This window comes from Asterias amurensis, chromosome 20 (genome assembly GCF_032118995.1).
Source record: "Asterias amurensis chromosome 20, ASM3211899v1".
Lineage (NCBI taxonomy): Eukaryota > Metazoa > Echinodermata > Asteroidea > Forcipulatida > Asteriidae > Asterias > Asterias amurensis.
In genome coordinates this window covers 870,048-895,048 of record NC_092667.1, presented here as the reverse complement: position 1 = coordinate 895,048, position 25,001 = coordinate 870,048, and the positions used below count along the sequence as shown (strand labels likewise).

Sequence of the window (25,001 nt, the reverse complement as noted above, 5' to 3'; positions counted from 1 at the left end):
TGCAAAATGTTGGCGAGCAAACTGCTGGGTTTTGTTGGTATATTTATGATGGTAAACTACGCTGCTGTAAACGGACGGTGTTGGAAAATGGCCACCAGCACAGGAGGGACACCTAACGGAGGGACACCTACCGGAGGGACACCTACCGGAGGGACACCTACCGGAGGGACACCTACCGGAGGGACACCTACCGGAAGGACACCCACCGGAGGGACACCCACCGGAGGGACACCGCTATGCCCTCCTACTTGGAGCCAGTGGCAAGACAAATGCTACAAGATGCATGATGTCAAAGTTACATGGGAAGAGGGCAAGCAGATTTGTGTTGAGTTGGGTGGGGTGATGGTTGTCCCTCAATCCAAAGAAGAGTTACAACACATCCTCAACATGTGCAGCTGCGACGTGTTCTGGATTGGTTGCAACGACATTGACGCCGCAGGTTTGTACACAATTCTAGAAACATATCTTGATAATTAGATTAATTTTATGACAAATTACAAGCAAAAGGCCGAAATGCTACTCAGGAAAAATTTAAAGTAATAAGATAATGATAGAAGGCTTCCCTTAAAATAATTACTGGCTGAGGTGCTGTAGTTTTGTTAGCAATGAGTAAAACAATGTCACGAAAATACGTTTTACATGCTAAAATAATGTCTGTTTGTTTTACACATTTCTCAAAAACTACAGCACCTCAGCAAGTAATTTCAAGGGAAGCTTTATACCATGAATATCTTCAAACTGTGTGGTGTAACAAACCCATACAGTTTGAAGATAATGATTGACTCTGAAGTCAAGCTAATATATTGTTAATAAAGGTTTTCTCGGTCAATTTCGGAAAAGTAGCAGCGAAATTAACCATCAGCCTATCTCATATTTCGCACGAAATAGAATGCTACTGAAAACTCTATAGAATGCTACTGAAAACATATACTCTATTGTTTGAAGGAAAACAAAAATATATTTCCAGGTGCCTTTAATTCAAACGCATGAACATTAAATTGGATGCTCATTTCCCGAAATTGACCGAGAAAACCTATACATTCATGTTATAAGACTTTTTGTTTCTGATTGACTTTGTTTAGATACATGGGTGTGTTTTGGTGAAGGTACTATTGACGTGCATGACGAGAGATGGATGGATAGTGAGCCAAATAATTCGAAGGGTCCCGAAGATTGCGCCGAAGGCTGGGCTAAAGGCTGGAACGATAACGATTGTGGAACACAACGCAGAGTAATCTGCCAGCGTCCAGTACGAGCACTGTAGCTGATGCGAAAAGTTGCTTAAAGGCAGTGGACACTATTGGTAATTATTCAAAATAATTATAGGTTTTCTCAGTCAATTTCGGCAAATGAGCAGCCCATTTAAGCACCAAGCTTTTCTATTTCGCGCGAAATCAAATGCTAGTGAAAATAGTCATTCAATTTAACAATGCATCAAAGCAGCATTCAAGTTCGCAGACATTTTTCGAGGCGTGTTTGTCACAAGAAAAAATGATGATACGCTTGATTGAACAGAGTGTTAAAGGAATTTGACTTGGCTCAAAATTGAACGGCCTTAGTCTGAATTTGAAACGCAGTAACAACTGGAGAGGCAAAACTGCTTCAACTCGAACGCATGAAAATGAAATTGGCTGCTGATTTTCTGAATTTGACCGAGAAAACCTAATTAGCATAAAACCTTACTTGGTAACGAGCAATGGAGAGTGGAATTGAATAATTAGTTAACTACGGTTCAAAAAAATTAGTTCTCATTTTATTTCCAAATTTAATATTTAAGAGTAGGCCCCGACCCGAGAGGGCGGTATTCGTGACGTCAATCGAGGCGCGGTATTGAAGAGAAAATGTGTAGTCTGGCCCCGCACCCTACGTCTGGGTACCTGATTGGTATGATGCCTACGGACAGAACTACGGTCACGGAGCAGACTAGTCTGGTTCCCAGACCCAAAAATCTCCGACTAGGCTCTGTCGAATTTAGGGTCCGGTATCACCCAAAATCACGTGACCAAAAAGGAGGAATTCATCCTCTTTCGAAATTATCCGAAATGTTCCGAACGTGTTGTCGTCAACATTCGGACAGTATCGTTGTTGTTCGGTACGGACTCGTAATGTTAGTCCTGTCGGCCGTAGATCCAGGAGTTTTTATGCCAGTTATTGCCAATGCAGGCGTTGTGCCTAAATAAAGCGTTTGCAAAGCGATGCGACAAGTTCAAAATATATAAACCTGGGAAATCGCTTCCAGATTGTCATTAATTGACGATCAAAATAATCTCGTAACCCTCCGGCCCGGCGGCCGTTGGGAGGAGGGTTACGTTATCGCAACTAGTAGTACGTGCAGACATGGTTTCCCTGGAGATGACCCCCCGACCCTGACAAGTTGCGTCATGGTCTATTTTTAACCGTGGGTTATACCTGACCTAAGATTTTTAACAAGAGTCGTCAAGGAATCTTTGGTCAGGGAACCAGACTAGGAGCAGACTGCACGCACTACGGCTAGCTGCTGTGCGGACGGCCCACTCGGATTACCCTGCACGGTGAATCGCAAGCTAAAAAGAAGTTCAAACTTACCAGAATTTGGTACGTTTGGCATACGCTTCTTTGGGTTCGTCACGTCTTTCATGTACCTTTTTTGCCTTCCCACTCTGGAAAAGTTGTTGGGATGGCGCCATGTTTTAGAACAACTTTTCTCTTCATGTCAAATGGTGGTGTATTCCGGATTCGAAGCACGACGCGACGGCTCGAAGTATTCGCTGCACAGCACTGAACAAGACGTCGGACCGGACCACTATTGCTCTTGTGAGTCTGACTTTCGCGACCCACAACCGCCCATACCTGGGATCTGCAGGAAACACATGCAACCTGACCCAATCGTTATAGTTGTTGTTTTGCTGCACCCTGCAGCAATACGTCTTGTCGGCATTGCCGGAAACATTTTTTTTCTAACCGTTCAACCTCACGACTTGGATGGATCGAACATGTACTTTGCACGTTTGTTTACTCTACGCATTACAGGCAAAGTCTGCCTCGATTGACGTCACAAAATGGGTAGGCGGAGACAGCCCCCTCAAACAACTTTATATATTTTTTAAACATATAAATCGTGACAAACAATAAAAACGGTTTAATTGTTTATAAGCAGACACTCTTATGTTTGAAAGAAAACAAAAATCTGTTTCCAGGTGACTTTATCCAAACTATTTGAAGTTGAGTTTTTCTTCAAAATATTCTCAAACACATTCTGAAAAAGAGCAGTTGGCAAGTTCTCTCATTATTACTTGCTGTTGATCTTTCTATAGAGTTCACTGTGCACTATTGGTTTGGAGCTAATGATAAGAGCTATATAAAGTTAGATTTGGTTTTTATTAACATATAGTTTCATGTCTGTGTGAAAAACACTTTAGTTGTAATAAAGTTCATGTTACTATAAACATCGATATTGCGTCAAACGTTGACACAAACGTAAGCATTCATTTGAATTATCAAGTTTTAGTATAAAATATGACATAAAAAAACAAAACTTGTATTGAAATTCGCTTTTGGAAGTTCAATTGTTATAATGCTAAAGGTTTTGCATTGTACTCTCCGGCTACCATCTATAAAACGAGGTAACTTCAACCCTAAAGCAGAGTCTTTCTCGAAGGCTATTTGACAACACACAACCAGGAACAGAGCCCAATTTCATGGTTCTGCTTACCGCCAAGTTTTCCGCCTACGATTACAATTATCCGCTTACTGTGTAAGCGCCGAATTTCTGCGCTTCCCCCGTGTAAGCGTAGAATGCCTGACTAAAAGCCAAAATTCCCCGCTAACCCGTGAAATATATTTGACATAAGCTCAGAATTCCCTGCTTCTGCAAGCGCCGATTATTTGCTTACGGTAAGTAGAGCCATGTAAACTGGTGAAACAATGGAATTCGAGGATAAAGATGAAGGAAAGTAAAGCAGGGGGGGGGGGGGGGAGGGTAACAACAGAGGCGGGGTCGGGAAGGGGATTGTTTTTATCACAGGGGATACTATGTTTTGAAATTTAACGATGGACTAAAAAGGTTTCAAATGTAAGTTAAGATAATCTAGATGTATTGTATTATAACTATTTGAACGGGGTTAATTATGTGAAATTTGAATCTTTACACATGAATGCTTAGATTAATTTTAATGTTACGGGTACACGATTTCAAAAAGATGGTGGCCCTGGAAAAGCCGATTGGTTTAGTCTCAACATTTCGACAACTGTACTTTCGTCGTTGCCACTATTTCCTATAACGACTCATTTAGAGCGTACGACATTGAATAATACCAACCGGCTCTCATAGAGACAACACCTAAGGTTTTCAAGAAGAAACAATTATATACAGTATCCGTCAGACTAAAATGATAGGTAATATTTAATTGATGTAAAAGTACAAGTTTAATGTAAATTGATGATGTTTATGTTTTAAAGCCATTTCTCAGCACTGCAAGCTCAAAATAAATTACATTATGCACAAACAAATGTATTTTACTCAACTTCTCAAAATGACTTGTGCGAAGTTATAACCAACCCCAACACTTAAATATTAACCCTAGGCAACCCAGAGCCTTAAAAAACTTACAAACTCTGACCCCTCGCCTCATCCCAACCCCTAAATATTAACTCTAACCAACCTGAACCTCAAAACTAATCCTAAGCAGCACCGATCCTTTCAAGTAAACCATAAACCAACCTTGCAACCCTCCACAACCTCCACAACCTTGCAACCTAACCCTAACCCCTAAATTTGAACAACCCCAACCCTCAAAACTCCAAACAACCCAAACCCTTAAAAAAGAAAACTTTCCAAACCATCATTCAAAATTACCATTAAAACCTAGCCGGCCCTTCAAAACTAACCCTGACCCATCCAACCCCACAAGTTTATACCCGGAAACCCGGAGCTCCCAAAATTAACCTTTCGGAGTTTTGGCTCTGTCCATTAACATTGGCCAGCAACCGAGCGGTCATTACCACACAGTGAAGACCGGGATGGCTGGAGACTCTGTCCACCGGAGATTCGCCCCTCAACTCCAACGGACTCCCCACAACACCACACGACGCTCAACCAATGATAGCTCTTCACGCGTGTACAATTCATCAAAGATGGCGGCCGATGACGTTTTCAACTAGTGGTTTAATCCCAACGAGGCCTGATTCTTGATAATTTACCTCGACGAAGCGTTTCATTTATTGAGAGGAAATAACTAGCAGTTCGCAGCGTGAACGGGGAACTTTTGGGACGCTTGGTGGCAGCAGACTTACCAGGTAAAATCCACTGTCTCGGTAATGTGCGCATGCTCAGAACTACGTCAACAATGAATTTTTTTTTAGTAAGTCTGCTGCCACCTAGCGCCTCAAAGTCTCCCATTGACCTACCCGCACGGTGGCTTTAACGGCACTTCGAAACATGAGTTTACGTTTATGTAGGTTAAAGGAACATTACAGAATTTAATTTTGCTGTAACAGTTAGTGGCAGTATAAGATGTAATCCACTATAACATAAACTGACAAACTTGTAAACGTTTGAGATTGATCGGCCATCTGGCTCACGACAAAATAGTGAAAAACAGATTACACATTTTTTACTTTTGCTTGACATCGTTTAAAATGAATTCATAAAACGCTGACTGAGCAATAAACTCCAAAAGGGAAATTATTTATATTTATTTCTTATTAAATATGACATTTCCGACAGAAGCATTTCAAGGGATTGTTCTATACTACTAGTAATAGCTATCATCATCCATATAGTTGAATGCAAATCTGTGATCTGGGACAAGTTTTTTTGTCTCCAATTCTGTAATGTTCCTTTGAGTAAATAAATGTTTGATGTCGCTAGCCACCAGCAACCTACCCTACCTGAGAAGAGAATAAACAGTTTAACATTAAACAAATATTGAGTGGCTCAGAGTGGGATAAAAGAATTATTATCGCAAGGTAAAATTTGGACTGTTCCATTTCACGAGGCGAAGCCGAGTGAAATGGACCAGTCCAAATTTTACCGAGCGATAATATTCCTTCCATTCCACGAATTAAAGCCACTCAATATTTGTTTTATATAACTGACATATAGATCCTTGTCATTTGATATATCTTAAAAGTATAACATTATGAAAAATCACACAAATTACTGGTTCGGAACAAATCATATATAGCGCCGCGTAGCGGTAACAATGCACAAATTTAATAGCATTCGGATCACAACCTTTAGCACAGGTGCTCTTTTGTTTTAGCAGCTGCGCAGCGGCGCTGTACTGCTCAAAAACATTGGGAACAATGATGATCCTAACTGTTGAATGGGAAATGCTATTCCCCATGGGCGAATAGGTCTTTTTGATCGCCGGTGCGGATGGGAGTAATAGTGAATGTCACGTGAAGTAAGTTCCACCAATCAAATGACAAGGATCTGTATGTCAGTTGTATAATCTCAGATATTCTTTTAATGAAACTCAAGTCAATAACTGTAAGCAAACAATATCAAGACAATCGTTACTACTATATCAAGCACTCTTGGCTAAATATCAAATTTACGCTCTTGTAAATATAATCATAATGTTTTATCATAAAGTAACATCCTAAAATGTTGACAGTTAATTTTAATTGACAAAGCAAAAACAAAACAGCAACTGTCTCAAACTAAAAGTTGAATTTTCTCGAGGAACATTATAACCCGATGTATCTTGTGGTACTCTGCTGGGTGCCAGCCAGAGCCAGTTTCACAAAGCTGCTTAAGCACAAAAAGTGGCTAAGCACAACAACAATAATTATGCTTATCAGAAAGTTGTTACCAGCCAAACTACCCTTTTCTATATCACATATGCAATTTTTGACTGGTTAGTGCTAATTAATTTTTGCAGACCGCTGAACATTTTTAAACAAGATTTTCTGCTAAAACAGGCCTATGAAATTAATGATTTTGCGAGCTACAGGCATTGTAAGTGCAGGCAATGCGGGTATTAATGTTTTGCTGAATGAATGGAAAAAAACAAAGCAAAGTCTTAATAGAGAGCTACATGTATATAATTCGCAGTTTCTTTCTCCGAAGTCTGGGAAGGGACAGCGGTAAAAGAAGAAGAACAAAGTATTGCTAAATTGTTTTAAAACAAAGCTAATCAAAGTCGTTTCCACTGAACCCTTAAATCAATTCGAACGATTATAATATTAATAGATGAAAGTTTGCATCGGGGATAAAGAATATTTATTTTGCCCACTGCTAAAATATAGGATTCGAACTGCCTCTAGCTACCTGGCAAGCCGTGGTTTAGTTGGTAAGACACTGCTCTTGAAGTGCAAAGGTCGTGGGTTCGAATCCCACCCGAGTAATAAGTCTGTTTTTTTTTCACAGAGTTCGGGAAAGTACTGAATATACAGTGCTAGCACACATCGGTGTATATAGGTAAAACCTAAATTAAGATCATAATCTTTGAATGTTTTTTTATCCGATGAAACAAAATGATAAAATGGAAAAAACCACAAAATCTTACGAGAATGCTACAATGTAAAACTCAATAATTTCGAGTTACACAACATTGTTTGTTTCAATAGTTACACTGAAACATAAAGTCAATAACTAGACAATGGGGAGTGTAGAAACTTGAAGACGATAAATCGACTGTGAGGAACCAAAATATCAATCAAAAAGAAGCAGGTTAAACCCATGAAACAATTCTTACAAACTTTCTCATAATTGGCGTGTTTTTTAAAATAAGTGCAATGAAATAAGTAGATAGTGCATTATCAGATTTCAAACTGTGGTTTTTATAAAACCTACTGGGTGCTTATTATTACTATAGCTAACATAATTTTGAACGCAACCGAACGGCTTTAAAAGAGTCTAATACAGATACAGATACAGCATTTTGTCATGATCCAAGGCAGCCGATTTCACGAAAGGATTAATCCTATCTCGAATTAGGACGAGTAACCCATCTCAACTTAGAATGGGTTCATTGCGTCCCAGCGTCTTCGGATACGGAACTTAACTCGTTCTAAGTCGTAAGATTAATCCTAAGTTAGGAAGAGTTTTGTGAAATCGACTTCGGCACGTTTACTCTGATCTTAGTGCTGCTTAGTCTTGATTGGAGACGTTCATTTTGTAAACTTAGTTGCTGATATCGCAACACGAATAGTGTCCGCAACAAAAATCACTGGAGAAGAGATATCTGTATCACACAAACATCTGGATCAAACCTAACAATCCATATGTGTAGACTTGCTCCAGTCCTTCCATGCCATGCTCTAAAACAGTCGATGTAGCGCCCTCTACCGGTGATTAATAAAACAAAAGTCGCGAATCAAGACTACGTGCTGCTCTAATCATCATCGGTGTCTCCCTTGACGAGGGCAATAAGAAGTTTACCGTAGTCTCCAGAGCAGTCGTCTTTGATGAAACTTGCTAAGCCGACCTCATATTTGATGAAGAAGGCAATCTTTATTTTCCTCATATCAATCTTTACGGATCAGAAAATGAATAAAGTCAATCAATGAAATGAATCGCTTATTATCGGAAATACTACATTAACATGCGCCATAAAAAAAATGTCATGAATGCAACTCTGGGCTCCATTCAAATTTGTTTGGAGCTTAATAACTGTCAAACATTATTTTGATGGAACGAAGCAACCATAACAAACGGGACCTACAGCTTTTACGTCCCATCCGAAGGACGCAACAATAGTGGTTAAAGTCACCTGGAAATATATATATTTTTTTTACAGTAGTTCCTACCTCTGATCGTGAGACAATGCATCGGATGAGTCGTTCATCATCAGTGCCAGCTCCCTTCATTGAATCATACATACGATCAGCGAAAAACTCTGCAGGGCTCTTAGCACGGGCAACTGCAATTTAGAGACAAGACATTGATCAGTACTTTATTTTTCGAACTGAAAAATAAATGAATGCATATTATGATTAAATCTGCAACCATAAAAGTGATTTATGTAGAGTTGCAAATTTATTGAACTCTTGATTCTGGCGTTTTGATTGTACTGACAGTATCACTGGAAACAATAAAGTCTTCAAAACGACAAACTTTTTAGACAAAGCATATTTAAATATTAATAAGATGCTAAGATTTTAAACAGAGTGTGCAAGTTAGACGCGCTTTAAGTATGTCAGTTGTATCCTTAAAAAATGCTTATAGGTTTCAAAGTGATTCCCTTTTAAGGCTGTGGACACAGTTGGTAATTACTCAAATAGCATAAAACGTTACTTGGTAAAGAGTAATGGGGAGAGGTTGATAATAAGTATAAAACATTAGGAGAAACGGCTCCCTCTGAAGTAAGACTGGTCTTTGACAATTGCAAAAGGTGTCCAGGGCCTTTAAGACACTGGACACTGTTGGTTATAACTTAAAATAACAGTTAGCATAAATAATTACTTGGTAACGAGCAATAGAGAGCCGGTGACAGCATTACATGTTGTGAGAAACGGCTCCCTCTTAAGTAATGTAGTTTTTGAGAAATTGGTATGGCTTCTAACCAAAACAATAAAATACTTCAATTGCCTAAAGCCTTTTACTATGTATCTGAAAGTACACTTATTTTTGTGCAACAAGGGTGCTTTTCTGCCATTATTTTCATGCAATTTCAATGAGCCATGAGCCCAAAATGTTCATAGGTTTGTCATTTTATGCATAATATGCCAGGATACACCAAGTGAGAACACCTGGTTTTGGCAATTACCAAACGTGTCCACTGTCTTTAAAGGAACACGTTGCCTCGGATCGGTCGAGTTGGTCTTTGAAAAGCGTCCTGTAACCGTTTGTTATAAAATCGATATGGTTAGAAAGATGTTGTAAAAGTAGAATACAATGATCTACACAAATATGCCTCGAAATTGCGTGGTTTTTGTTTAACCTCGTCGACACACAGTCGGTCATGTATGGGAGTCAAAACTTTGACTCACATAAATGGCCGACCGTGTTAGTTCGCGACGTAAAATGAAAACCGTACAATTTTGAGTGATACTTGTGTGGATCATTATATTCTACTTTTAAAACATCTTTATGCATTTTATAACAAACGGTTACACAAGCTTTTCATAGTCAAACTCGTCCGATCCAAGGCAACGTGTTCATTTAAATAAATGGATGATAATGTGTGTGTTTGACCTTACCTATAGCGAGGTAGCCATCCTGTAAATTACCGCTGCATTCATCGCGGATGGATTCTTCAATGTCACAACCAGCAATCTATAACAAAAACAAGAACCAGTGACGTCACTGTTTATCAACATTGATTGATTGTACATGACGTCATTGACCGCCATCTTTGATGTAAATAAACTCTCCATTATTCCTCTTTTCATTTTGAATATGACACTTTCAAAGGGTTTGGGACCTTTTTGTACGACACAATACACGAACGTCCTCAGATTTCATCAAACCTAAAGGTACAAAGCTTCCCTTAAAAATGACTTGCTGTGGTGCTGTAATTTTTGAGAAATAATTAATACTTTTCCCCGAAATTATATACGTCTCAACTGAAACCAACATTATTTTGGCATGTACAACGGATTTACGCGACGGATTTACGCGACTAAAAACATCACTCTGTGATTTACACCCCCCCCCCCAAAAAAAAACCCAAAAAACCAAAAACTTGCTTACTAATGAAGCTGAAACTTGATCAGGTAAATTAAACTACATGACTTCATTCACAGTGAGTAGGGATTCATGTCGTGGCCAAAAACTTGATTTACAAAAGGCATCAAACCATTTAAAGGCAGTGGACACTATTGGTAATTACTCAAAATAATTATTAGCATAAAACCTTTCTTGATTACGAGTAATGGGGAGAGGTTGATAGTATAAAACATTGTGAGAAGCGGCTCCCTCTGAAGTGACGTATTTTTGAGAAAGAAGTAATTTTCGTGTGACAAGGGTGTTTTTTCTTTCATTATTATCTCGCAACTTCGGCGACCGATTGAGCTCAAATTTTCACAGGTTTGTTATTTTATGCATAAAATGTTGAGGTACACCAACTGTGAAGACTAGTCTTTGAAAGTTGCCAATAGAGTCCACTGTCTTTAAGGCTGAAGTTTTTCTTGATCGTATCATTTCGATTTCAAAAATACTCAGATCATCAAGTGAATAATGGCAGCACCATTCTATTTAGTCTAATCGACCTCAGTATGTTTGTGTTTGGATTATCAATAAAGTCTAGTATCTGTACTTCTTGGTATTGTTTGAAGGTTTCCTTCAGCTGCTCGAAGTTTCTAGTTGCCAGGATACGGTTGAATGTGCTCTCGTCTGTGCCCCAACGATCTTCACCAGCCTAAAATAATAATAATAAAGATAATAGTAGAAACAAATCAATAAATAATTATTAATTGTTGGTTGTTACCCATCACCGATGTGTGTTAGCACTGTATACTCGGTACGTTTCCTGATTCCTTTGAAAAAGTATCACATGCATATTACTCGGGTGATATAATTTGACACAACCTAAAACTCAGATAACGAGCTGGTATCAACTTCTGATTAACCGAGAGGATTTGCAAATTATAAAGCATACTGATCGAAACGTCGAGTTAATCCAACGGTTCTTTTCAGAACCACCCCAACTCATTTAGAGATTGTTATTACATGGCGTTACCGCAAACTCTTCTATAAAGTAAACTTGGTAAACATGGGAACACTTCAAAACACTTCAGAGTTGAATATGAATGTGACTTACATCAAAGAGTTCTTGTGCATCTTCCTTTGCTTGGTCTTCATCCACATCATCACTCTCGTCACGGCCGCACTGAAACATCAATGTACAAAAGCGTGTGTGACAATTTGCATTTTTACCTTTGGATCGGGCGAGTTGGTCGTTGAAAAGCGTTTTAAACCCGATGTTATGAAATGCATATGGTTAGAAAGAAGATTTAAAAGTAGAATACAATGATCCACACAACAAATATGCCTTGAATTTACACGGTTTTCCTTAAAGACAGTGGACACTATTGGTAATTGTCAATCATTAGTCTTCACAGTTGGTGTAGGCCTACCTCAACATATGCATAAAATAACAAACCTGTGAAAATTTGAGCTCAATCGGTCGTCAAAGTTGCGAGATAATAATGAAAGAAAAAACACCCTTGTCACACGAAGTTGTGTGCTTTCTGATGCTTGATTTCGAGACCTCGAATTCTAAACTTGAAGTCTCGAAATCAAATTCGTGAAAAATAACTTTTTTTCTCGCAAACTGCGTCACTTCAGAGGGAGCTGTTTCTCACAATGTTTTATACAATCAACCTCTCCCCATTACTTGTAATCAAAAAATGGTTTTATGATTATAATTAATTATTACCAATAGTGTCCACTGCCTTTAAACGTCGTGAACTAACACGGCACGCAATTTTGTGGAGTCAAATCTTTTACGCCACCAAATGGCCGACCGTGTTAGTTCGCAAAAAAAAAGGGAAAACCGTGCAATTTCGAGGCATATTATTATGAGTGGATCATTATATTCTACTCTTAAGACATCTTTCCAACCATAACAACCGGTTATAAACCCTTTTCATAGACCAACTTGCCCGATCCAAGGCAACGTGTTCCTTTAAAGGTACTGGATATGTTTGGACTCAAATACTTGTTAGCATACAAAAACGACGACAGAGATCGTTGATAGTATAAATCGACGTGAGATACCACTTACTCTGAAGCAACGTAGCTTGAGAAAGAGGTGACTTCTCATTCAAATGTTTGAAATTAAGGAAGACTTCAGACCTGAAGCCTTTCTCAGACATCTGAAAGCACACACGTTTGTATAACAATATCACCCCGAACAGAGATATTAAAATATAGCGAGTGCGCCAACATCAGGGCTAGATAGCTCATAGCTTATAGAGGCTCCCCTCTATATTTCTGAACTTCGAATTCAAGTTTACACTCCATCAAGAAATCTTCGATCAAGTTCCATGCTTCTTCTCATTGAACCCAAGTCTCAACACTCACGGGGAGACAGGTCTTTTTCTTCAGCTGCGCCACGCATCTGGAACTCTCTACCACTTAATCTTAAATCTTGTCTTTGTACCACAACATTCAAATCTCTTCTCAAAACTTATCTTATGTCACAGTTTTTCAGGGACTAGTTTTGTTGTGTCTGTTTTTCTTTGTTTTGTTTTGTTTTGTTTTTGTTTGTTGTTGGTTTTTCTGCGCCTTGAACACCCAGCAGGGTGGATACTTGCGCATTACAAGTCTTCTTCTTCTCCTTCTTCTTCTTCTTCTTATTATTATAGCAACCTGTCCATGGTTCATTCAAACACACATAATAAATTAAAACCTACCGCGCAGATGGACAACATGAGATACTTAAAGTCCCCGGATGTCTCGCTCTCAAGGTCCTCAGCAAGGTCCCGCTCAAAAACTGAAATAAAAACAAAATGGACATTAGTCTACTGACGATGACTACCGGCCCCTGACCATGACTTCCAGGAGACTGTCTCCTGACGATTACTAGAGCAAGCTAGTCGAAACGTTGAGAACTGACTCCGGGAAGTCCCCACGATTCCACTAAAGCAAAAGTAGTTCCGGGCGATTTGACATCAAATTAAAGAATTTGAAGCTTCAAGAAACTTTAAAGTCACCTGGAAATAGTTTTTTTTTTTCTTTCAAACATAAGAGTATATGCTTACGAACAATAAAACAATTTTTTTAGTAATTGTTTGTCACGATTTATATGTTTAAAAAATATATAAAGTTGTTTGGGGGGCTGACTCCGCCTACCCCTTTTGTGACGTCATTCAAGGCAGACTTTGCCTGCAATGCGTATAGTAAACACACGTGCAAAGTACATGTACGTCCAAGTCGTGAGTTGGTACATTTCAAAAAGTGTTTTTCTGCATTCAGCAGCAGTACACCTGGTCGGCATTGCCGGAAAAAAAACACATTTTTTTTTTTTTTGAAACGTACAAACTCACGACTTGGTCCGTACATGTACTTTGCAATTGTGTTTACTCTACGCATTACAGGCAAAGTCTGCCTCAATTGACGTCACGAACAGCGCCCTCTCGGGTCGGGGTCTACTCTTAAATTTGTAAATAACATAAGAACTGATTTTTTAAAACCTTAGTTAACTGTTTATTCACATTCAACTCATCAAAACACATATGTTAGTGACAAAAGCTTTATTTTGAAAAAATACCACTTCCAGGTGACTTTAAGTCAAAACACCTCACGGATTCTTTTGGAAATGAAGAAGTAAAAAATCAAGGCTGACAAAATTGTGGGTTCCCTGGCTGTGTGGTTTAGATAGAAATTTGCTTCTTAACTTAACTTAACTAAAATGCATCTATAAAGCACTCTAAAACTGTTTCAAAGCGCTTCAAAACTTCTCTACCTAGTTATGATCTTTATAGCCATATAAAATACTGTACTTAGTGTGGTTATAATAATGTTCTACATAATCACTTTTTTCTTACCGATTGCATAAGCCATCTTGATTGCCTCAATTTCCTGCAAAGTTATAAAACAATTCTATAAGAAAAGTTTGAACCTAAATAATAATTGTGCTTTTGTTACAATTATTGATCAGACTCATTCAGTAAAAACAAAAGAGGAAACTTACCGTTTTATTTGCTCATCCCAAACAGTTCCCTGTATATACCCTATTGACATTAATACATTTATTCTCGTTTGAGCTGAAACCACTAAAGGGTCTGTGTACTTTTTGTCAGACAAAAAAAAACAATGTCCACAGATTTACATCAAACTTACACAGTTTGAAGATAATAATAATAGAAAGCTTCACTGGATATTGCTTGCTGAGTTGCTGTAGTTTTTGAGAAATGAGTAATGATAAACTTTCGTCTCAGTGATTATCAGACGTAAATTAGCAGGTAAAAACGTATTTTTATGACTTTGTTTTACTAATTTCACAAAAACTACATCACCCCAGCAACTAATATTTTAAGGTACGCTTTCTACTGTCTTTATCTTCAATGTAAATCTGTGGACATCGTGTTTCGTGTTACAAAAAGTACCCAAATGTCAGTTTTTACAGCACCCCCGTTTTGCAAATTTTGAACCACTATAAAATTAGTAAAATACATGTTGTACAAAACAGTCTTTTGTAAACAGCTAAGGCGACATCACTTCGTCTTTGGCTTACTGTGGCTACAACCTGAGGCAAATTTAATAAAGCCTATAATTAAGCATAACAAACTTGCTCAGCTCAGAAAAATATTGCTCAGCCGAAACTGGTAACCAGCCAAAAGTTCATAAGGTGTTACATTGTTGTGACTGGTGCCCAACCCATTTTTTGCTTATTTTTAGCGTAGAAGTTTGCTTAGCAGTATTTTCTGCTTAACATCTTTATGAAATTATGCCAAAAGTTTCGTTGAATAAATCAAGGTCCTGTGTCAGAAATATACTTTTAAAATGGCTGACCGAGCCCAAGGCACAACCTCTCAGCTAAGCCCTAAGGTGTTTGGAACATGCGTCTGCGCTGATTCTAGTCTTGGCCCAAGACGTCAGTGATCGATAGTGTATCCTACGCTGACTTGTAAGTCGCCACAGCGCGCCCTCTTACGGTATGATTTAACCACTATCGACCACTGACGTCTTGAGCCAAGACTACGGTGATTCAAACTAGGCTTGACAATAAGCACTTTGTATTATCGTGAGATCAATGGGGAGGCTACACTTATTCAGTCAGCAAAAAAATATTTAGTAATCTTGATGATTGACTGCCGTAATCAGCTGGATTCAACAATTATTATTGGTCCTACCTCATTCATCCTTGTACACATGATTTCAATTATAGTACGCTCATCTGTGCCAGCACCCTGGAAGACAAACACAACAGAAATGGTTTTGTTCTTAAAGATGCTATGTCAGATTTTTGGCCCCAAACATTAATTTTTTTTTGAGTAAATGGTATTTCAAAGAGTACCACCATCTCTAACGAAAACAAGTTTAACTTTTACATTTAATGGTCAGGAACGATGACAAAAATTTAGAGCGTTTCTTATAAAACACATAAGAATTGGTCACGTGATATATTGTCGGGATCCCGACAAAAACTAATTTTGAGCACTTCATTTCACTGCTACTAATAATTGGCGGACTTTTTCGAGCAACGGCTCATATTATAAGTTATCACACAAGCGCGAGTGGAATACGGAAAAATATAGCGCGTCTGCGTCCCATATCCAACTCGGCCTTCGGCTATTTTAATTCTATATCTATGCTTCGGCCTCGTTGGATATGGGACGCAGACGCGCTATATTTTCCGTATTTCCACGAGCGCGCGTGTGATAACGTATTTATCTTCAAGCAAACTTGGCGCGTGACATACAACACACAAGACGCAGGTAGTGATATTAGCCGTGCAATATTATACAAATATTGACTGCTTCGAGTGCTATGGTTAAAACTATGACTCCCGAGGTGATCTACGGAGCGTTCTATTTTCCCGAGGCGAAGCCGAGGGAAAATAGAACGCTCCGGGGATCACCGAGGGAGTCATAGTTTTTAACCATTGCACGAGTAAAAGCAGTCAATATTTGTTTTATAACACCCCAAACATTTCTAAAACCTGTATTATTATTATTAAGTTACAGACCTGAATGCTACAATCCACGGACGACGCGAACACAGATTGCAAACACTTTTACCTACTGTGTTGCATGTAGTGTCGGACAATCCGAAATGGTTACAGACTATTAATTTATCATCCTCGTACACGCAACGGACGTCTGGGTACTGCACGCCGTGTGCTAGTCTGTCGGACTAGCGCACGGCGCCATGTGCTAGTCTTCGGACTAGCGCATGGCAAACCGACGCTCTATCACACGGCCGCCGTCTAGCAAAACTAAGACATGTCATGTGACGCGCTCTAAACCAATGAGCAGGCACAATACTTGCAAGGGGTGTTATAAAGGTTTTTATCACCACTCCATTCTGCCAACCTGATTGGAGGATTAGCGCGTACTTGAAGATAAGACAGCTTGTTACTTTCTCGACCCCCATCAAAATACATATTGAATTTTAAATCAAAATTTTTGGGTCAAATCGGCACATAAGTGGGGAGACCAAATTGAGTTGGATTTTGTAAACACTGGACACGTTTAAAGATGTTTGTGATAGGGAGTAAACAGAGCGTCGGCCTCATTAAAAAAAACTGAAGGCCCTAAAAATATTTTATTCCAGACAGATTTGAGAGCCCAAGAAAAGAGGTACAGTGTTACAAATGTTACCCAACTGTGACCTTGGCTGGTTGACTTCCCGCTTGAGGTATTTTGGATGACATAGGCCATGCAATTAATGGTCTTTTTTTTTGCCGGGAGGTGTTGGGACATTTTTCAATATTTATGCTCAGACGTTTGGAAATTTACACTGGTTTAGGGTGTTTTTATTTTAAAAGGGTGAATGACTCGATTGGCACTGGGATTCCCCATATTTAACTGAGCAGAGGATTAAAGTTCAAGAGTCAATTAATAATTTCCCTTTTACAGTAAAAAGCTGTGAGACTTTTAGTATTTTAGTGTATTTTTTTAATATTAAAAAAAATGTTTGCTTTGGAAGTTTATTCAGTAGGATGCACCCTTGTACCTTCATTGCGTTGCGCAGTGTTTTTGCGTCAAAGACCGGTGGGGGCGTCATCAAGGCTTCTATGGCGTCTTCCAAGTTGCCTCTCAATTCACTTTTCAGCTCATCAACAAGATCCTTTGAGGTCAAACAGACATATTTTTGTGTGCTTAACTTAATCATTCATTCGAATTAAAAATAATTTATTCATCAGAAAGCAATACATGACTTACGGCAGTTATTTGTTCGGGACAAAATATAAAATCGACAATTATGGTGAAATAATCTGTTCCTTACGGTGTTTCTGTGGGAAAAGTTATATTATTTATTAGAATGTATTTTAACTGACATTACAAATCGTACACAGAACAGGATGGACAAGAAACTAGAAGAAATGTTCAGTTTAAAGGCAGTGGACACTATTGGTAATTACTCAAAATAATTATTAGCGTAAAACCTTTCTTGGTGACGAGTAATGGGGAGAGGTTGATGGTATAAAACATTGTGAGAAACGGCTCCCTCTGTAGTGCCATAGTTTTCGAGAAAGAAGTAATTTTCCACAATGTTTATTTCGACACCTCAAGTTTAAAACTTGAGGTCTCGAAATCAACCATCTAAACGCACACAATTCGTGTGACAAGGGTATTTTTTCTTTCATTATTATCTCGCAAGTTCGATTACCGATTGAGCTCAAATTTTCACAGGTTTGTTATTTAAGGCATATGTTGAGATACACCAACTGTGAAGGCTAGTCTTTGACAATTACCAATAGTGTCCACTGCCTTTAAGATTTGTAAGGCAAACCCCAAAATGGGGGAAACCCACTCAGGTATAGGGACCGAAAACCAAATCCACATGCACTCCGGTCTGACGTGGTTTTGGATTCGTTGAAGTCTGGAATCTTAAAACCTGTAGCTCCGTCCAAACCAAGCTAACAACGCCCTCTATGTCCACCAAGAAAGAATGTTAAAGACAGTTCATCATTGGATATGGTCACCAGTCTGAAGATGGAACACCTAAATAAACATTTTGAATAACATCTACGTCATTTTTGGATTCGTGAAAACTTCTTAACTTATATTCAATAGATTTTCCCAGCCTTTCCGAAATTTGTAGTATATATTGATACACTCGGGTTGACCTCTTACCTGTCCATAACATGCCTTGAACTTCATAGCGATTTGGAGTCTCTCCACACCGGTCCTATTGGCCAATATTTCAATGATTTCATCTTCATCCGTGCCTGCAAAAAGTGTGCAAGGGAAGGTACATGTTTTTTTATTACTCAAAACAAATATTAACTTAAAAACTGACTTGGTAACGAGCACTGGGGAGCTGTTGGTAATATAAAACATTGTGGGAAACGACTCCCTCTGAAGAAACGTAGTTTTTGAGAAAGAGGTAATTTCTCACTAAAAATAATAAAAGACTTCTAGCTAGAAGTCTTTTATTCCTATCTGAAAGCACACAAATTCGTCCAACAAGGGTGTTTTTTCTTTCATCCTTTTCTCGCAACTCCGATGACCAACTGAGCTCAAATTTTCACAGGCTTGTTATTTTATGCTTATGATGAGATGCACCAAGTGAGTACACTAGTCTTTGACAATTACCAAACGTGTACCTTTCCTTTAAGAAACAAACCGTTCTTTTTATTTTAAAGGCCTGGACACTTTAACTCAAAATAATTGATAGCATAAAAATTGACTTGGAAACGAGCAATGGGGAACTGTTTATATCATAAAACATTGTGAGAAACGGCTCCCTCTGAATTAACGTAATTTTTGAGAGAGAAGTAATTTTTTACTCATTATGTTAAAAGACTGGAGCATGTTATTGGGCATCTGATCGGAAAGCACACAATAATTTGTGCAACAAGGATGTTTTTTACTTTCATCATTATCTCGCAAACTACGATGACCAATTGAGCTCAAATTTTGACAGATTTGTTATCTTATGCATATGTTGGGATACACCAAGTGAGAAGACAGGTCTTTGACAATTACCAAAGGTGTCCACCGCTTTAATACAGTAGTCTTCAGTTAAAGCCTAATTGATTGTTACTTTATTTACAATTCTGACGAATTTATTTTATTCGTCCTTTTCTGGGCAGGTAAATAATAGGGACAGGGCTGACGCTCTCAGGTTATTGGAAATTAAATCATTAGAGATAAAAAGAATAAACATCTACCGCAGGTATCGAAACCCTTAAAACTTTAGTGCTCAGTTCGCGTTTTGCCAATCTGAGGGCTTCCGTCTTGTTCTCCTTTCCATATTAAGTTTCAACAATAACTGATTTGATCAATTAGTATAATAAGACTTTACCTAGTCCTCGCATGGCACCTTTCAGTGCAACTGCATCCTCCTCGGCATCAAAGTCATCCTTAGCAAAGATGGTTCCCTGGAAACGCATTCAAAAATTACGTTAAACAAAATGTATTGCTCAGCACGCGTTGACTTAAGCTAATTGGTTCATACTTCCTGCGAATGCAAATGCGATACGAATTTTAACGTACAAAAATCGCAACGAATGGTTCGAAGGCGTTGAGCTGCGAAATATTTGCAGCGAAAACAAAGCTGTCACGTCAAAAATTGTTTTGCATTCGCAGGAAGTATGAACCGGGCTTATGTAAATAGAGGTTTCTATGTTTTGACTTCAAGATTCGCTTCAGTTGCGGTATTAATTCTCCGCTGAATTTCTCGAAAATCTCCGACTGCACAACGTCTCAAACACAGAAGGGCAACAACTATTTAAAAACTTTATAAAAAGATAAGTAAAAAATCTAACACAAGGAACATACAAAGGGCTTATGCTAACTCATCTTATTGAATACAATTACTTGGGCATATGATATCTTAACAAATATTCAAAACAAAAATGTTTTCTCAAAGTCACCTAGGCTCGAGAATTGACTGAGCCAACCACTGTTTTCATTTTTATAATCATGGCGGAAGCTCCGTGCATATGCATAATTCAGGATTTGCTTACGCCATGTTTTTGACTGGCAATTTCCTTCGCTGCTCTACTTTAGAAAGCAAATTAGCTCTACTTCCTTTGATCCACTAGTCTTCATTGGCGACCCTGTTTTTGTATGACTCACCGCAGGTAGAGGGCGCTACATCGACTGTTTAGGAAAATGACTTAGACATTCGCAAATACCATTACGCAATCAGTCATGCTGGTCTACCTAGGGATCAAACTATGAGTGCTATCTCGACCACCATTACCTCATTCAACTCGTACAGCGCGTACCGATTTTTTTGCGATAAGGGACGCTTGGTGGCAGCAGACTTACCAGGTAAAACCACTGTTCAATGCAATCTGCGCATGCTCAGGACTACGTAAACAATGAACATTTACCTGGTAAGCCTGCTGCCACCTAGCGTTCCACAGTTTCCTTCATAGAGCTGCTAAGCACAAACATGTGCTTAGCATGACATTTCTTTCTTGATAAAAACAGGATTACCAAACAAATTTCCATGTGTTGACAATTGCTTGTTACTGGTATTCAGCTGGTGTTTGCTTATCCTAAAAATCACGTGGAAATTTGGTTGATAATCCTGTTATCAAGGCACGAGTTTCATGCTATTGCAAATTTGTGAAATCTTGAAATATACCTTTCCCATGAAATATTTATGTAAATTGCACATTGCGCCTGCGCACTAACATTTTGGTTGGCAAAATGAGGGAACATCGCGCTGTTTTGTACACGGCTAATGTGTACACGGCTATGGCGTTTGCCAACCAACAGGGTCTGTACGCATGCGTGAATGTGATTAGCATATTTCACGAGAAGGGTCCATTGAGCCAAGGTCTTTGGATAGACTACCGGGCAAGTTTACACATCTGAATCATCCAGATGTTTGTGTGATATATATATATCTATTCTCTAGTAGTTCGTTCTGCGATATCGGCATATAAGTGCATGAAACGAACCCATCGGACTTTGATTGGTATTAGTCAATAATTAAATCAGCTTTAAAGTGACACTTACCAGGAGTTCCAACCCAGCTCGGGCTGCTCTGTATCGCACTATATACTGCAGGAAGATAAAAACATTAAAACAATGTCAGAAAATTATTTTCCTTGACTTCAATCTCCCAGGCTCAATCTCTCTCTTGCGTTTAGAGGGCGAAAGGTTTCAGAAAGACATTGGGACAAACAACGACTTAACCTCGGTTTTTTTCAAAGAGGTTACCTTAAAGGCACTGGACACCTTTGATAAAATATCATTTCACTTGGTGTATCTCAACATGCATAAAATAACCAAATTTGGACTCAATTGGTCGTCGAAGTTGCGAGAGAATAATGGAAGGGAAAAAACATCCTTGTCGCACAAGTTGTGTGCTTTCAGATCGTTGAACTCGATACCTCGGAGACCTGGTCTCGAATTCAATTCAGACATATTAGTGAGAAATTACATCTTTCTCACAAACTACTTTATTTCAGAGGGAGCCGTTTCTCGCAATGTTTTATACTCCCAAGAGCTCTCCATTGCTCGTTTCCAAGTTAGTTTTTATGCTAAACAATTATTGTGGGTAATTTTAAAAACAGTGCATTTAGAAGGGTCATTAAATTAAGTCCGGAACAATTGTATGGTCATTCATATCTCAAATTTTTCAATTTTGTTAATGGACGCCAGTTAATCTGTTTGTTTGTCTGGCATAGTTTATACAATCGGAATTTAGACAAACAGACATCAGTTTGTGTAGTTATGCAACTTTGTAGTCTTTTGGGATCATAATGATAAGATATTATTCAGGATTAGATTAACGTTTACGGGGCGAGCTGGAGATAAGAACAAAATGCTACGCCAATATCTGACTAATTATTAAGGTACCGGCACGTTTTCTAATGCTTGTTCCAATCATCATTTGCACTGGCCACTATTGGTAGTTATTAAAAAAACTCTTAGCATAACAACTTGTTTGGAAACAAGCAAAGGAGAGCTGTTGATAGCATAAAACAGTGTGAAAATCGGCTCCCTCTGGAAAGTAATTTTTAGTAATTTTTTTTTAAACTCAATTTTTAAAGACTTCATGCCTGAACCTATAGGGTGTTTTTCTTTCATATTTATTCGCAACTTCGACGACCAATTGAGTTCAAATTTTCACAGGTTTGATATTTCATGCATAGTTGAGACACACCAACTGTGAAGACTAATGGGCTTTGACAATTACCAAATGTGTCCAGTGCCTTTAAATGAAAACTTACTCTAGGTTTTCTCGGTCAATTTCGGCAAATGAGCAGCCAATTAAACCACCAAGCTATTCTATTTCGCGCGAGTGCTACTGCAAAGGGTGATTCGATTTCGTTTTGTGATTAGTCAAATGTAATGTTGCGTCATTCGATTTAACAAAATAATCTTCAATTTAACAATTGCATGCAAATTCGCAGACGCTTCTTGAGGCGTGTGTTCACGAAAAAGAATGTCGATACGCTTAATTGAACAAAGTGCTAAAGGAATTTGACTCGACTCAAAACGAAATTGAATGGCCGAATTCTGAATTTGAAACGCAGTAACAACTGGAGAGACAAAACAGCTTTAATTCAAACGCATGAAAATGAAATTGGCTGCTCATTTGCCGAATTTGACCGAGAAAACCTATACTATAATTGATGCTATGCCAATCACTCTAACAAACCTGCACTCTAAATGGAAGAGATTTAAAAGTTAATCCAAATGATTGTGATAAGAGATCAATCCATTTTAAGATTTAAAATCTAAACCTAAAAATGGATTTGTCCCTAATAACAATCCCTTACATTAACTTTCTACTGTCTCTCCATAGTTGTAACTTGTTGGAAAGGACGAGTTACAGTACAGACTAGACACATATAGCATTAAAGGCAGTGAACACTATTTGTCATTAATCAAAATAATTATAGCATAAAACCTTACTTGGTAATGAGTAATGGGGGAGAGGTTGGTAGTATAAAACATTGTCAGAAACGGCTCTCTTTGAAGTAACGTAGTTTTCGAGAAAGAAGTAATTTTCCACCAATTTTATTTCGAAACATTTAGAACTTAAGGTCTCGAAATCTAGTATCTGATAGCACACAACTTCGTGTGACAAGGGTGTTTTTTCTTTCATTACTCTCTCGCAACTTCGATGACCGATTGAGCTCAATTGTGTACAGGTTTGTTACTTTATGTTTATGATGAGATACATCAAGCGAGAAGGTGTCCAGTGTCTTTAAGTCATTAAGAAAGAAAGTCCAACCATGCACGAGGGACAGTTGAAAATTAGTCTTTTATTACTTCAGATACCTCTAATGTTTAAATGAACACGATTTTTTTAAATATTATTTATTATTAATGATTCTAAATGAAAAAAGGGGCCTAAGACATCAGACTGCCACGTCAACAGAAATATATCTGATGCTCTTTTACTCATATTATACTTCGAGAAAGACATGACAAGTACGTCTTTCAATTATAATTGTGGCTAAAAAATAATTTACTTCAGTTTGTCTATATTTTCCTGTATTATTTTTTTCCAAGTGAACATAAAAGTTTTTTTTTTAATTGAATCGGAAATGAGTTCTTTTAGGCCTTGTTTGATTGTTTCACTTGTGATAAAATATGTGACAATAAAACAGCTTATTGTCTATTGACTATTGTGCATAACAACCTTATTTTGCGAAAATAGTCATTTATTATATGGATGACTGTTGTAAACGGAGAACCAAAACCCCAAAAATGTTTCTCTTAATAAAAGCTATCATGCGGTAAAAAGAAAACTGATGAAATAATACTCTTACCTCGGCAAGATCTTCCATGTTCTCAAATGACTTGTTGGTTTGTCGTCAAAGCTAGACACAATGATCAACAATTATTGCCAAGTTGTCGTGCCGCCGATCGACCCAACCCTATTCCGTAGTTGCGCTACCTCATACGATTAGTATTTCACCTTTGACCTGGATGAAAATGGTCATATCTTTAGTGTTTATTAAAACAAACAATATTACGTAAATATCTAACTTTGTTTTGCAACTCCTACATATTGCAATTGAACACACCTCCTTTGCATTGCACTCACCTTATCTCTAAAAGTTGTGTATTAACTTAAAATGTTTGATGTAGCCGAATAAGAGGATTAATGATTACTCGGGGATACATGATGATGTTTTACATGCACTTTAGTCAGCAACTAGCGCTGTTTGTTGAGGAAATTAGAAAATGTGTATGGACTTCGATTCTACCAGACTGCCAGGTGGCTTGTCGAGGATTCGATGTTGTCATTTCCTGGTTGTTAAAATAATTTACAGAAAAAGAAAAATATAAAACTGGGTATTTTGTCAAATATATTGCAGACTCTAGTTGTATCCAGAAAGATCACATTTTCATTGTTCTGTTTGATAAATATTAAATTCATAATGTAGGCTCCCTGAATTATAAAAAAGTGGTTCAGTATGGATTAGGTCTATAGTATTATAATTTGGACCTTCCTTTGAAAGAATCAAAATTAT

The 25,001-nt window shown here is 38.1% G+C and overlaps 2 protein-coding genes across 2 annotated transcripts; one reads left to right on the top strand and one right to left on the bottom strand.

Annotated features, from left to right (window-relative positions):
• Nucleotides 1-279: 279 nt before the first annotated feature.
• Nucleotides 280-1,264, top strand: LOC139952668 (C-type lectin domain family 4 member M-like). Its single transcript, XM_071951870.1, has 2 exons — nucleotides 280-439; nucleotides 1,083-1,264. Exons 1-2 carry the CDS (start codon nucleotides 280-282, stop codon nucleotides 1,262-1,264), a joined length of 342 nt encoding a protein of 113 aa, XP_071807971.1.
• A 5,158-nt stretch (nucleotides 1,265-6,422) lies between these two features.
• On the bottom strand, nucleotides 6,423-24,442 carry LOC139952341 (annexin A13-like). Its single transcript, XM_071951451.1, has 13 exons — nucleotides 24,294-24,442; nucleotides 21,523-21,567; nucleotides 19,853-19,928; nucleotides 18,679-18,773; nucleotides 17,555-17,668; nucleotides 15,730-15,786; nucleotides 14,422-14,455; nucleotides 13,288-13,367; nucleotides 11,691-11,759; nucleotides 11,187-11,288; nucleotides 10,129-10,204; nucleotides 8,737-8,849; nucleotides 6,423-8,459 (listed from the first exon to the last, which is right to left on the bottom strand). Exons 1-13 carry the CDS (start codon nucleotides 24,309-24,311, stop codon nucleotides 8,322-8,324), a joined length of 1,017 nt encoding a protein of 338 aa, XP_071807552.1. The 5' UTR covers nucleotides 24,312-24,442; the 3' UTR covers nucleotides 6,423-8,321.
• Nucleotides 24,443-25,001: the final 559 nt, after the last annotated feature.

Coding starts and splice junctions, on each gene's coding strand:
- LOC139952668 (XM_071951870.1), top strand. CDS start 280: ATGCATGATGTCAAAGTTACATGGGAAGAGGGCAAGCAGATTTGTGTT. Junction 440..1,082: donor CAACGACATTGACGCCGCAG/GTTTGTACACAA, acceptor GACTTTGTTTAG/ATACATGGGTGTGTTTTGGT.
- LOC139952341 (XM_071951451.1), bottom strand. Junction 17,669..18,678: donor TCAAGGCATGTTATGGACAG/GTAAGAGGTCAA, acceptor TTGACCTCAAAG/GATCTTGTTGATGAGCTGAA. Junction 8,850..10,128: donor GGATGGCTACCTCGCTATAG/GTAAGGTCAAAC, acceptor TCTAAATTGCAG/TTGCCCGTGCTAAGAGCCCT.